Source organism: Hyperolius riggenbachi, chromosome 4 (genome assembly GCF_040937935.1).
Source record: "Hyperolius riggenbachi isolate aHypRig1 chromosome 4, aHypRig1.pri, whole genome shotgun sequence".
NCBI lineage: Eukaryota > Metazoa > Chordata > Amphibia > Anura > Hyperoliidae > Hyperolius > Hyperolius riggenbachi.
Window position 1 is genome coordinate 333,433,324 of NC_090649.1, and position 13,854 is coordinate 333,447,177.

General features: G+C 41.3%; 1 protein-coding gene across 1 annotated transcript in view; it reads right to left on the reverse strand.

Annotated features, from left to right (window-relative positions):
- The window catches only part of NUP133 (nucleoporin 133), a 175,379-nt gene that overhangs the window by 10,639 nt on the left and 150,886 nt on the right, over window positions 1-13,854 (reverse strand). Inside the window, exons 25-26 of the mRNA XM_068231837.1 lie at window positions 12,600-12,664; window positions 1,353-1,441 (exon numbers count right to left, since the gene is read on the reverse strand). Coding sequence (XP_068087938.1) covers window positions 1,353-1,441; window positions 12,600-12,664 — 154 coding nt within the window. The remainder of the gene's footprint in view (window positions 1-1,352; window positions 1,442-12,599; window positions 12,665-13,854) is intronic.

A 13,854-nucleotide genomic window follows, 5' to 3' on the forward strand; every position in this document is an offset into this window, starting at 1 on the left:
TACTCCCTTGTGCTCCTTTAATTTAGCCATGACCGTCCACAAACAGACTGCAGAGAGCTGCTGTTTTTCACCTGTTGAGTTGATTAAAACAGCTGTTCCCAATTAATCAGGGTAATTAGGATGCTTTAGAACAGCTTGGACTATTTGGAATGGTATAGATCTTTGGATTTTCCCACAGACTGTGACAGTTTGTGAAGGGTATGAATAATTTTGGACTGGACACTTTTTGCTCAAATGTAAATAAAAGCTGAGAATTTTTTTTCCTCATAATAATGTCTCTTGTACATAGTCTTATTTTTTTGGGAGACACCTATGTCATTTCCCGTCAAAAAATTACTTGCTGGTTGAATAACAGTAACTAAGTAAAAATTTGCCACCAGCAAGAAAGGAAATATTAGAATACCTTTGACGGTACTTTTTCACTTACTTTTTGGTATTTTTCCAATTGCAGAGTGCTGAAAAGTTATTTTAAACAGAAGAATAAAAATCCACCCCTAGTAGAAAACATGAATTGGATCAGGATCCTGTATGTATTAGGTTAGGTGTATATTGTACCTGCACATCTGTCCACCTCTAGATATTCACAGGACCAATGGATGGAAGACAGTCACAGTAGTGGAATACTTTAAAGAGACTCCGTAACAAAAATTGCATCCTGTTTTTTATCATCCTACAAGTTCCAAAAGCTATTCTAATGTGTTCTGGCTTACTGCAGCACGTTCTACTATAACCATCTCTGTAATAAATCAACTTATCTCTCTCTTGTCAGACTTGTCAGCCTGTGTCTGGAAGGCTGCCAAGTTCTTCAGTGTTGTGGTTCTGTGATGCATCTCCCCCCTCCAGGCCCACCTCTGCACACTGCCTGTGCATTATTTAGATAAGGGCAGCTTCTCTATTCTCTCTTATCTTTTACAAGCTGGATAAATCCTCCTCTGAGCTGGCTGGGCTTTCACATACTGAGGAATTACATATGGGGAGAGCTGTCTGCACTCTGCAGGAAGAAACAGCCTGACACTTCAGTGGAAGATAGCTGCAGGGGGAAAGAAACACACAAATGATCTCTTGAGATTCAAAAGGAAGGCTGTATACAGCCTGCTTGTGTATGGATGTATTTTCTATGTGTGGACATACTGTACATCAACCTACTTCCTGTTTTGGTGGCCATTTTGTTTGTTTATAAACAAACTTTTTAAAACTGTTTTTAACCACTTTTAATGCGGCGAGGAGCGGCGAAATTGTGACAGAGGGTAATAGAAGATGTCCCCTAACACACTAGTATGTTTACTTTTGTGCGATTTTAACAATACAGATTCTCTTTAAGTATATTTAAGGATTAGTATCATTCAAAATACCTTCATTTATTAATTTTTGGAGCACTTTAATAAAAACGGTATCCTTTGATGCTTCTATTGGGTCATCTTTCCCATCTAAATCAGACCACCTGTAACATAAGCACACAAGGTTTTTTACTTACAGTTCTTAGTTGATGCAATCAAAATACTTCAACAGGTCATTAGAAATAGAAAGGAACATTAATGCTGACCTAGCAAAAAAGTATTAACCTATGTTTTGATAGCCAATTTACCAAATATTGTTAGTCCAGCAATGCATAGGGGCAACAAGAAATCATAGGTTCCCATAGCAAAATTTTGATGGGGACCCCAGCCCTAGCCATTCTTGGGCACTGACACCTCTCCGCAACATATGCATATAACATAACAATGTACAGTTAGTTATAAACTACAGTGTGCAGACAGAAACATTCAGTTACTACCCCATGTAGGTTTTGCTGGAACTCAACGATTTCCCCAAACCCCACACTGCAGGCATGATGGCTCCTATACAATATAGGATAACTAACTTGTTTAGGGAGCTTAAAGGACAAATATGTAAGGAGAGGGATATGAGGGCTGCCATATTTATTTCCTTTTAAACAATACCAGTTGCCTGGCTATCCCGCTGATCAGGGCTTTGGAGTCGGAGTCGAGGAGTCAAAGCAAATTTTGAGTACCTGGAGTCGGGGGTTCATAAACTGAGGAGTTTGAGTCTGATGATTCCTGTACTGACTACACAGCCCTGCCGCTGAGCCTCTGCTTTTAATACTTTTAGCCATAGACCCTTAACAAGCATGCAGCATATCCGGTGTTTCCGACATTTTTAGATCTGACAAGATTATCTGAATACTTGCTGCTCGTGTGATTCATACAGTACTGCAGCCAAATAGATCAGCAGTGCTGCCAGGTAACTGGTATTGTATAAAAGGGAATACATATTGACAGCCTCCACATCCCTCTCGTTACAGTTGTCCTATAACTCAAAGTGTTAATTCTCCCAGAGTTAGTTATATGGATTACAAGACCACAATATAGATTTGTAACAATTATCCTTCATTGAAAAAGAACACTTAAACCAGAATTTTTTTTTTAATGAAAAATATATCCCTGTAGTTATATACATAGAATATAAAACAATTACATAGAACTGGGTAATCAGCATTTCAATAAAAATTTTGAGATACGTTAGAAAAGTATTGGTTGTCAAAATTACACTAGCAACAATAAACCAGTACATCAACAGTCCCTCCGATCCTTTCTCTCTGTCTCGCATTTCATTTTCTTGATTTAGCAGCCCCCACGGTTATACTATACAGTAGACTTGTACCTCCCTTAATTACATACGTATGCATTTAGCCTTGTCCATCACCAGAATACTTTCAGTTTCTAGTAACAGACTGGCTACTTTCATTTCCCCACACTTTTGTCTTAAAGGGACTCCGAGCAGTGCAGAAACTATGGAAAGATGCATATCATTTTAAAGCTCTCTTTCTCCTCTTTCCAATGATATATAAACCACTGCCCTACGCCTTTTAGTTTTCGCTATTTTCGCGATTGAAATTGCCGTGGCCGCGAATTCAATCGCGAAAATAAAGAAAACTAAAAGGCGTAGGGCAACGATTTAGGTGTCGCCAGAAAGAGGAGAAAGAGAGCTTTAAGATGATACCCATCTTTCCATAGTTACATTGTATTACACAGGCCGACTTTTTCTGCTGAATGGAGCTGCTGACACTGGGGAAAGTGTCGTCCTGTGTAATACAAGTAACTATGGAAAGATGGATATCATTGTAAAGCTCTCTTTCTCCTCTTTCTGGCGACACCTAAATCGTAACTCTACGCCTTTTAGTTTTCTTTATTTTCGCGATTGAAATCGCGGCCGCAGCAATTTCAATCGCGAAAATAGCGAAAACTAAAAGGCGTAGGGCGGCGGTTTATATATCATTGGAAAGAGGAGAAAGAGAGCTTTAAAATGATATGCATCTTTCCATAGTTTCTGCACTGCTCGGAGTCCCTTTAAATATGAGTCATACAGGAGTTCACCTGATAAAGCCAGGATTCCTACACTGATAGGGAAAAGCAGAACTTTTCTTTCACAGGCCATTTTCACACCGTTAAATACATCATACAGTATTTCAACAAAGTTGTTATGGCATCTTAAAAAAACAAACAAATCATAAAGTGAAAAAATCATGAAAAAAGAATAATGCAAGAGCAAACTGTGTCATACAATCCCAGGTTCCATATTATTTTAGTTTATATGGCTTTACTGCTGAATTCCACACAGCTTGATGGAAAGTTTGTACCAGCCTACCTTTTATTTACAGTTCATGGTTGACTACAAATGCCATCAAGCTGTGTGGAAGATGAAGGCAAAATAAGGACAGCAACTTGACATTTCAATCAGTGAAGAATCTTGCTCAGAATATAACAAAAAGTAAAGTTGCCTGTGTGTAGCAGAACTCCTGTTCATGACATAAATAACCTGTGAATTTATCATGTCATACTTTAAAGGGAACCTAAACTGAGGAGGATATGGATTTTTCATTTTAAAATAATACCAATTGCCTGACTCTCCTGCTAATCCTGTGTTTCTAATACTTTCAGCCACAGCCCCTCAACAAGCATGCAGATCAGGTGCTCTGACTGAAGTCTGACTGGATTAGCTGCATGCTTGTTTCATGTGTGTGATTCAGCCACTACTGCAGCCAAAGAGATCAGCAGGACAGCCAAGCAACTGGTACTGTTTAAAATTAAACATCCATATCCCTCTCAGTTAAGGTACCCTTTAATATTCAAATTGGAGGTATCCCTGCAGGCCCTTATAATGTTTTTCTGGAGCCACTGGATAGAAAGGAGTCCACCACTCCCCAACGAAATCCAAGGATTGCAAAGAACCCGCGCTCAACCAATCGTGAAGCTTTCACTAAGTACCGTAAATTCCATTTACTTCAAGTAGAGTACACGTAGCGACACCTGCACAATGTTTCGGGCTGGATCACCCTGGGGCACTTCATAAAGGGTGAACCACTTCTTCTAGAAATTCATGCAATTTACTTTGTGAAAGCTTCAAAACTGATTTACCCCAGTTCTTTACATTTCTTAGATACTTTATTATTCATTTGTAAGAATGAATATTGTGCTACATGCATATGTATGATTATTGTATTACTGCCCTACCATGCTGCCACCACCCCATTTGTTTTTAATGTCAATATTGGCTAGGATTGAACTTTTTGGTTATACAGGTGCCCTTACTCATTCCTTAACTGATCTTTTGTTGCTCTGGCGCTCTGAATTAGAGGTTTTCCTATTTGTAGGTATAAACGCTTTCAGACCCCCCTAATGGGAAGTTCAACATGGAACCTCTTGGCAGAAAAATGTACAAGTCTTAAAAAAAAAAAAAAAAATACATCTATCTATCTGGTCCATAAATATTGGGGCATCAACAATTCTACATTTTTTGGCTCTGTACACAACCACAATGGATTTGAAATTGAATGAACATGATGTGCTTTAACTGCAGACTGACAGCTTTAATTTGAGGGTATTTACATCCAAATCATGTGAACAGTGTAGGAATTACAACAGTTTGCATATGTGCCTCCCACTTGTTAAGGGACCATATGTGATGGGACAGAATAAAAACAAATGAAACTTTCACTTTTTAATACTTGGTTGCAAATCCTTTGCAGTCAATTACAGCTTGAAGTCTGGAACACATAGACATCACCAGACACTGGGTTTCATCCCTGGTAATGTTCTGCCAGACCTCTACTGCAACTGTCTTCAGTTCATGCTTGTTCTTGGGGCATTTTCCCTTCAGTTTTGTCTTCAGCAAGTGAAATGCATGCTCAATCGGATTCAGGTAAGGTGATTGACTTGGCCACTGCATAACATTCCACTTCTTTCCCTTCAAAAACTCTTTGGTTCTTTTGCAGTGTGCTTTGGGTCATTGTCCATCTGCACTATGAAGCGTCTTCCAATGAGTTCTAAAGCATTCAGCTGAATATAAGCAGATAATCTTGCGAAGCTCTTCTGAATTCATCCTGCTGCTTTGTCAGCAGTCACATCATCAATAAATACAAGAGAAAAAGTTCCATTGGCAGTCATACGTGCCCACGCAATGACACCACCACTACCATGCTTCAATGATGAGGTGGTATGCTTATGATCATGAGCAGTTCTTTCCTTCTCCATACTCTTGTCTTCCCATCACTCTGGTTCAAGTTCATCTTGGTCTCATCTGTCCATAGGATGTTCTTCTAGAACTATGAAGGCTTTTGTAGATGTTTGGCAAACTCTAATCTGGCCTTCCTGTTTTTGAGGCCCACCAAAGGTTGACATCTTGTGGTGAACCCTCTGTATTCACTTTGGTGAAGTCTTCTCTTGATTGTCGATTGTGACACACATACACCTACCTCCTGGAGAGTGTTCTTGATCTAGCCAACTGTTGCGAAGGGTGTTTTCTTCAACAGGGAAAGAATTCTTCGGTCATCCACCACAGTTGTTTTACATGGTCTTCCGTGTTGCTCAGCTCACTTTTCTGCATTCCTTTTTTAAGAATGCTCCAAACAGTTGTTTTGGCCACGCCTAATGTTTTTGCCATCTCTCTGATGGGTTTGTTTTGATTTTTTTTCAGCCTAATGATGGCTTGCTTCACTGATAGTGACAGCTCTTTTGGATATCATCTTGAAAGTTGACAGCAAAAGATTCCAAATACAAATAGCACACTTGAAATTAACTATGGAACTTTTATCTGCTTATTTTAATCGTGACATGGCTGTTGTCCCACAAGAATTGTGTCAATGTCCCAATATTTATGGACCTGACTGTATGTTGCTCTACAAAAAGATGGTCTAGGCCATGTGAAGATTGCCAACACCCTGAAACTGAGCTGCAGCACGGTGGGCAAGACAGTGATTTGACACGACAGGTTCCACTCAGCACAGGCCTCACCATCTCTAATGTGGCTATTTAATGTGCCAAATTAGTGTGCATGGCTGTTGTCCCACAAGGAAGCCTTTTCTAAAGATGATGCACATGAAAGTCCGTAAACCATTTGATGGAGACAAGCAGGCTAAGGACATTGATTACTGTAACCATGTCCTGTGGTCTGGTGAGACCAAGTTAAACTTACTTACAGCATGTTTGGCGGCAACCAGGTGAGAAGTACAAAGACAAGTGTGTCTTGCCTACAGTCAAGCATGGGGGTAGGAGCGGCACTGGGGACCTACAGTTCATTGAGTTTATCATGATTGCCAACAAGTATTGTGACATCCTGAATCAGCGAAATGTCTCTTCTTGGCGCACAGCACTGGCCACGTAGCACCTGAGTTAGGCGCCGCTATAGCAGCAATGCTATAGTCCGCACCAGGGCTGTGGAGTCGGTCCAAAAATCCACCGACTCCGACTCCTCAGTTTAGGATTCCACCGACTCCGACTCCTCTAATTTGCATATTACAATTTTGTTGATTAAAAGTATGTAACATGAAATTCGTCTCTTAACTGCCAACGCTTAGGAACTTTACAAGACAACTGAAGTGAGAAGGATATGTAGACTACTATATTTATTCCCTTTAGACTAAAACTAGTCCTTGGTAAGAGTACTTGTAAAAGGTACAAACCGGAACAAAGAACATCTATCAGGCCCTAGGCAATGTAAGTGTGGGTACATGTAAGAATGATGTGCAGGTACTCTGCAGGGGAATGAGGAGTTTGTAAACAGACAACACCTCTGTGTTCAATGTGCACAGCATTCTCAGTGGATTCCCTGCAGCTCTGTGGGGAGTGCATATGTAGAGTATAGTACTACTGTGTAACAAAGTAAACCTGAGACAGATGAAATTAAAGTTTTATGCATACCTGGGGCTTCCTCCAGCCGCCTTCAGGATAATCAGTCCCTCGTTGTCCTCCTCCGCCACCTGGATCTTCTGCTATGAGTCCAGGTACTTGAGCCAGTCAGGCGTAGGGCGCATGCACACACTCCGCCGCCAGGAGCATACTACACCTGTGCAGCACTATTGCGCAGGTGCAGAATGTTCCTGGCTGTGGGAGCGGCATGCGGCCGGACAGCGCTGACTGGCTGAATTACCAGGACTCATAGCAGAAGATCCGGGTGGTGAAGGACAGCGAGGGACTGATTAGCCTGAAGGGGGCTGGAGGAAGCCCCAGGTATGTATGAAACTTTACTTTTCATCCGTCTCAGGTACCCTTTAATTTGTAGTCACCAAACCAAATTTTAACAACAGATTAAATTATTTGATTTCATCAGCAAAGGGAGTGCATACATTTGCATAAATCAGCATCAATGCAGAATTATTTCCATCTCGTTGACCATCTCTATTAGTAACACAGCTACACATCAGGCTTTATTCTTACAGCATAGATGTTATTTAGTATATATAAGAGATTCCTGTGTACACATCATATATACAGTCACAATCAGATATGTATACCTGACCTTAAAAATACGGGGACTGCTTTATTGAAGCAGCACAAGTAACTAATTTTGATTGGTTTATTTCATTTTTGTGGACTAAGCACAGCTATTACTGTATATATACTGTATATATACATTATTTTTAATGACTATTATCTGAGAAATAGAACATTTTATCATATTTTCTATTTTAATTACAGTTACAAATTCATTAGGAGTCGGAGCATTTTTTCCCGACTCCGACTCCAGGCACCCAAAATTGCCCGACTCCACGACTCCGACTCCACTGCCCTGGTCCGCACACAGGTAATTCAGGGTTCCGGTGATAGTCAGACCCCAAAATTACTTTTCCCTCTGAGTTCCTAAAACTCGGAGAGGGAATAGTATTTAACACCACCGGGAATGTCAGCGGCAGCAGGGTGAGCCTGCACCAAGCTGACCGGCAGTGTACTGACACTTATGCCTGAATCAGACATGATCCCTTCGCAAACGGGGCCTCAAGACCGTATTCCATGTCTCTAGACCTAAACCCTAATGAGCATCTACAGGACATCCTCAGAATGAAGGTGTAGCAGCGCAAGTTCTCTAACATTTTCCAGTTTTGTGAAGTTGTCATGGAGGAGTGAAAGAGGATTCCAGTGGCAAAGTGTGACGCTCTAGTGAACTCCATGCCCGAGAGAGTTAAGGCAGTGCTAGAAAATAATGGTGGGTACACAATATATTGACACCTTGGGAAAAATTTTGACATTCTTCACAGCAAATTTACACTAATATACAAACTGTACACTGACTCCCTTACATTGTTTTATATCTTCAGTGTTGTCCCATGAAAAGAGGTCATAAAATATTTACAAAAATGTGACAGGTGTACTCCGTTTTGTGAGATACTTTATGTACCTGGTTTACAGATTAACCGTACAGCCTCTCTGGTTTTCCACACACCCCCTGCTCAAACCACATGAAGACTGTTTCCCACGTTAACTAATCTTCCTTGTTACAGTGCATCACCCAGGTATTCATTGACCAGAGAGTGCAAACCACCAACAAGTATTCAGGAGATGCATGGCACTGAGCAAGGCAAAATAGTGTGTGTGGCAATCTGTTGCTATCTGCCTGTCACTAAAGTCTACCTATCATTATCTGTCAGTAACTAGAATCAACCTATCACTAATGTTGGGAGGGTAGCACTGGAAATCAATCACAGCCCATGGAGGCATGGCACTACAGCAGGCTCACTTTGCCATATGCACTCAATTCCCTTTTTTACCACCTGGCTACTGCTTTACCTCACAAAACTGAAAAAGAATCTGGAGTGAGCACTGTAAAAGTATGTATATAATGCTCCTTCATAGCAGAATATACAAATACTTCTGATTCAAAAAGGCCATCTTTAAAAATGTGAATTGCTAAGAGCTACTCTGTTTACTTTGCTCAAAAATAAATATCACACTATAATTAAAGAGGACCTAAACTCTTCAACAGGAGAGAAGCAACACTGAGAAATCCACCACATTTGTATTTGGAGATAGCAGCCTTATTCTCTCTTATCTGCTAGTAATGAGTTTCTATAATCTGAGCAGTCATCTCTGTCTGAACTGTGCTAGTAGGGTTTGTTTTCAATGATTCCTGTAGGGACCAAAAATACCCAAGCGAGAAGTAAAGAGAGACGGCAAACCCAATGCTGCAGTATAATTTGCTATAAGAAGGATGAAAGTATATATATGTATACAGGTAGTTTTCGACTAATGAACGCCCGACTTACAAACCACCCGTAATTCAAATGGCATTGAATTGTGTGATTCTGTGGGAACAAGTACATTTTTTTTTTTCAAATTGGACTTGTTTTTGAGAAAATCAATTTTAAACAATTCAAATACAAAAAATGGTCTTTAAACTTGTATAAGCAGGTACAGGGGGCAGAGGCGACACAGGGGGACACTGGAGGCACAGAGGGGGTACAGGGGACAGAGATGGCACAGTGTTCCGACTTAAAGGACAACTGTAATAAGAAGAATATGGCAATTGCCATATTTATTTCCTTTTAAATACCAGTCACCTGGCAATCCTGTTGATCTCTTTGGCTGCAATAGTTTCTAAATAACACCAGAAACAAGCATGCTGCTAATTTTGTCAGATCTGACATTAATGTCAGAGACACCTAATCTGCTGCTTGCTTGTTCAGTATATGTCTAATAGTATTAGAGGCAAAGGATCAGCATGACAGCCAGGCAACTAGCATTGCTTAAAGGGAACCATAACTGAACGGGGGGTAAAGAGTTTCACTTACCTGGGGCTATTACCGGCCCCCTGCAGCAGTCCTGTGCCCTCGAAGCCGCTCTGGAATCCTCTGGTCCCCCGCTGTCACTTAGTTTCATTTTTGACGACTCACCAGTCAGCCGGCCACCATGCGTATTATTGGACGCATTCCCTACTGCAATTAGCGCTGTTGCGGACAGCAACGCGTACAAAATCTCTACGCGTGCGGAATGCGGCAACGCGTATTTTTGTACGCGTTGCGGTCCGCAACAGCGCTAACTGCAGTAGGAAATGCGTCCAATAATACTCATGGCGGCCGGCCGACTGGTGAGTCGTCAAAAACGAAACTAAGTGACAGCTGGGGACCGGAGGATTCCAGAGCGGCTCAGAGGGCACAGGACTGCTGCAGGGGGCTGGTAATAGCCCCAGGTAAGTGAAACTCTTTACCCCCCGTTCAGTTGAGGTTCCCTTTAAAGGGAAACAAATATGGCAGCCTCTATATCATTCATGCTCCAGATGATATAGACACCAGTTAAACTGGAAAAATGTTTATTAAAAAAAAAAAACAATCTGACATTGCGTTTCACGGGTCATGGCCTGATTCCTTAGCTTAATACAAAATAGCGGATAGAGTGTAGGCGCCTGTAATCTAATTAACCTCCCTGGCGGTGCATTTCTGTTTGGAATTATGAGTCAAAAGCGGTAAATAGTTTTCAAGAATTGTAGGCCTCCAATTCTTAAGTCATAGCTCACCAAAATATGCCAGAATAAAAGCCTGGCAGGCATTCTGCATATAAATAAAAGACTAGAACACAAACTTGTTGAATTACTTAAATTTATGAATAAACTTAAAAAATTGTGAAACTATACAAAAAGGCAGGCAGAGAGTAGTCAAACTCCAGGCAGACGCTGGTGCGGGCGAAAGGCAGAGAGTAGCCAAAATCCAGGCAGATGTTGGTGCAGACAGCCTGGATCAGAGGCTGGAGGGATGCTGCGCAGTGCCGATCGCGCGTGGAACTCCAAAAGAGAAAAAAAATAAATAAATGTAATTCCCTGCCCCGACCTGAGCTCGGGCTTACTACCCCGAGCTCAGGTCGGAGTTACCACCAGGCAGGTTAAGCAATTACCTCTCTCCTATTTATAAATCATTTTCGAAAGAAACACTAAAGTACAATACACAGAGGGCGTCTCCATCCTACCAAATACCTGAACTGTGCCAGGACTGTCACTGAACTGTTCAGACAAGCTAAATGTAAACACAGGCGTTTAACCCTGTATGTGCTCCCAGCAAACCAGGAAGTAACTACACTGCAGCATCTCTGAAGGGGCTCTATAAGCTGTAACAAGGAAATGTTTTTCTGTAAAGGTTATTATGCCGTTGCTCATCTTTTAGAGCAGAGAGGAAGTCCTGGGTTTAGGTCTACTTTAACCACTTTAACCCCGCCCGTACGAATTTCTCCGTCCCTTTTTCCATCCTTTAACCCCCAGGGACGGAGAAATCCGTACTTTCCGCGTTCCCGACGCTGTCCGCGCTCCCGCTTGTAAACACGCCGCCCGCCGCTAGTAAACACGCCGCCGCCCGCTCGCCCGGAGATCAATGAACGGGAAAATCCATTCCCGTTCGTTGATCTAAGCCCTACAATGATCCGCTGCTCTCCTATGGGCAGCGCGATCATTGTGAGAAAAAACTCACGTGTCCAGCCTCCTTATACTTCCTCCAAGCTTCCGGAAGGACGCTTGGAGGTCGCATTAAAACAAAAAGTTACTGTGGCCATCTTGTGGCCAAATAGTAAACTACACCCTACACATTTTCACATACAAATAAATGACTTTTACACAAAAAATTAACTCATTACCTCCCACACTCCCCATTTTTTTTTTTTTGTAATTAAAAAAAAATTCAAAAATTTACAATTAAAAAAAATACATAAATAGTTACCTTAGGGACTGAACTTTTTAAATATTTATGTCAAGAGGGTATAACACTGTTACTTTATAAACTATGGGCTTGTAATTAGGGATGGACGTAAAACTGAAAAAAATGCACCTTTATTTCCAAATAAAATATTGGCGCCAAACATTGTGATAGGGACATAATTTAAATGGTTTTATAACCGGGACAAAAGGGCAAATAAATGTCATGGGTTTTAATTACAGTAGCATGCATTATTTAAAAACTATAATGGCCGAAAACTGAAAAATAATTATTTTTTTCCCCACATTTTTCCTATTTTCCCATTAAAACACATTTAGAAAAAAATAATTCTTGGCATAATGTCCCACCTAAAGAAAGCCTAATTGGTGGCGGAAAAAACAAGATATAGTTCATTTCATTGCGATAAGTAATGATAAAGTTATAGACGAATGAATGGAAGGAGCGCTGAAAGGTGAAAATTGCTCTGGTGCTCAGGGGGTAAAACCCCTCAGTGGTGAAGTGGTTAAGTTATCAAAATTATTGTATAGAAGTCAACTGACATAACCCCACAGTGGCCCAATATTCATCCACGTTAACCATGTGACCCAAAAAGGAAACTACATAACAAATGCTGATTGAAAAATGTTTTACTTACGTGTCCCTCTTTACAGATCTGCAAAGTATTTCTAACTTCAGTTCTTCTACATCCACCTGTTCTTCCTTTAAAATACAACAGGATAGATTCAATTGTTTTCTTTGAAAATCATTTGCCTGAAAGTACTTATTTTCTACAAGTTTTCAGTGGCAAAAAATAGTTTCACTAAGGCCTCTTGCACACTGCATGCGTTTCCGATTCCGATTTTTAATTGGTTTTTACATCCGATTCCGATTTTTATTCTTTACTGCAAGCTGCATTTTTTGATCCGTTTTTCTGTTGAATGTATTCAGGGAAAATCGGAATTGAAAATCGAAATCGGAAAACGGATTTGTAGTGCGCAGGGAGCCTAACAGTATGTAAAGCCACAACACAATCTCTGAGTGAACAGTGCACGCTCCATCCTATGGAGTACAGTATTCAAGACCTTACACTTACTAAGTTAGCACTGCAAATGAAGCACCAAAAAGATCTATTTTGAGATTAATAGTATTCAAAAGAAACCGGACTTCATGGCAACATGGAAAAGGAGTCTATTCCATCATCCCTCTTTCACCACCGAGTTGCACTGCAACACTGACACCATCCTCTGGTCCTGATCACGTCATATCATGTGATTGGGACACAGAACAGGATTGTCAGCACTGAAGTGCTGTGGGTGGAGGTGGAGGAAGAGGAGAGCCGATCCAGCATCTAGGACAGGTAAATATGAAACTGCTCCCACGCCCATTCTGCATTAGGCAGTCCCAGTTTAGCCGAGGGCTTCTGCTCTACCCAAAGTTATCTGTACTGAGGCCAAGGCTGCTAAAAGGTTAACTTTTCAGCACTCTGCAACTGAAAAAAGTACTAAAAAGTAGAGGAAAATTACTGTCAAAATTATACTGAGCATTTTCTTGCTTGCTGGTAGCTTCAAATGCATTTTATTGAGAAGGTGTTAAAGAGGCACTTAAGTAAGAAAAAAAAATGAGTTTTACTCACCTGGGGCTTCCCTCAGCCCCCTGCAGCTGATCGGTGCCCTCGCCGTGTCTCTCCGATCCTCCCGTCCCCCGCCGGCGGCTACTTCCGGTTTCGCTGTCAGGACCAGACAGGCTGGGAAAGCGAGTGATTCTTCGCGTTCCCAGCCACAATATCGCCCCCTATATTGCTATTGCGGCAAGGAAGGCCGCAATAGCAGCATAGGGGGAGAGATTGTGGCTGGGAACGCGAAGAATCACTCGTGTTCCCAGCCTGTCGGGTCCTGACGGCGAAACCGGAA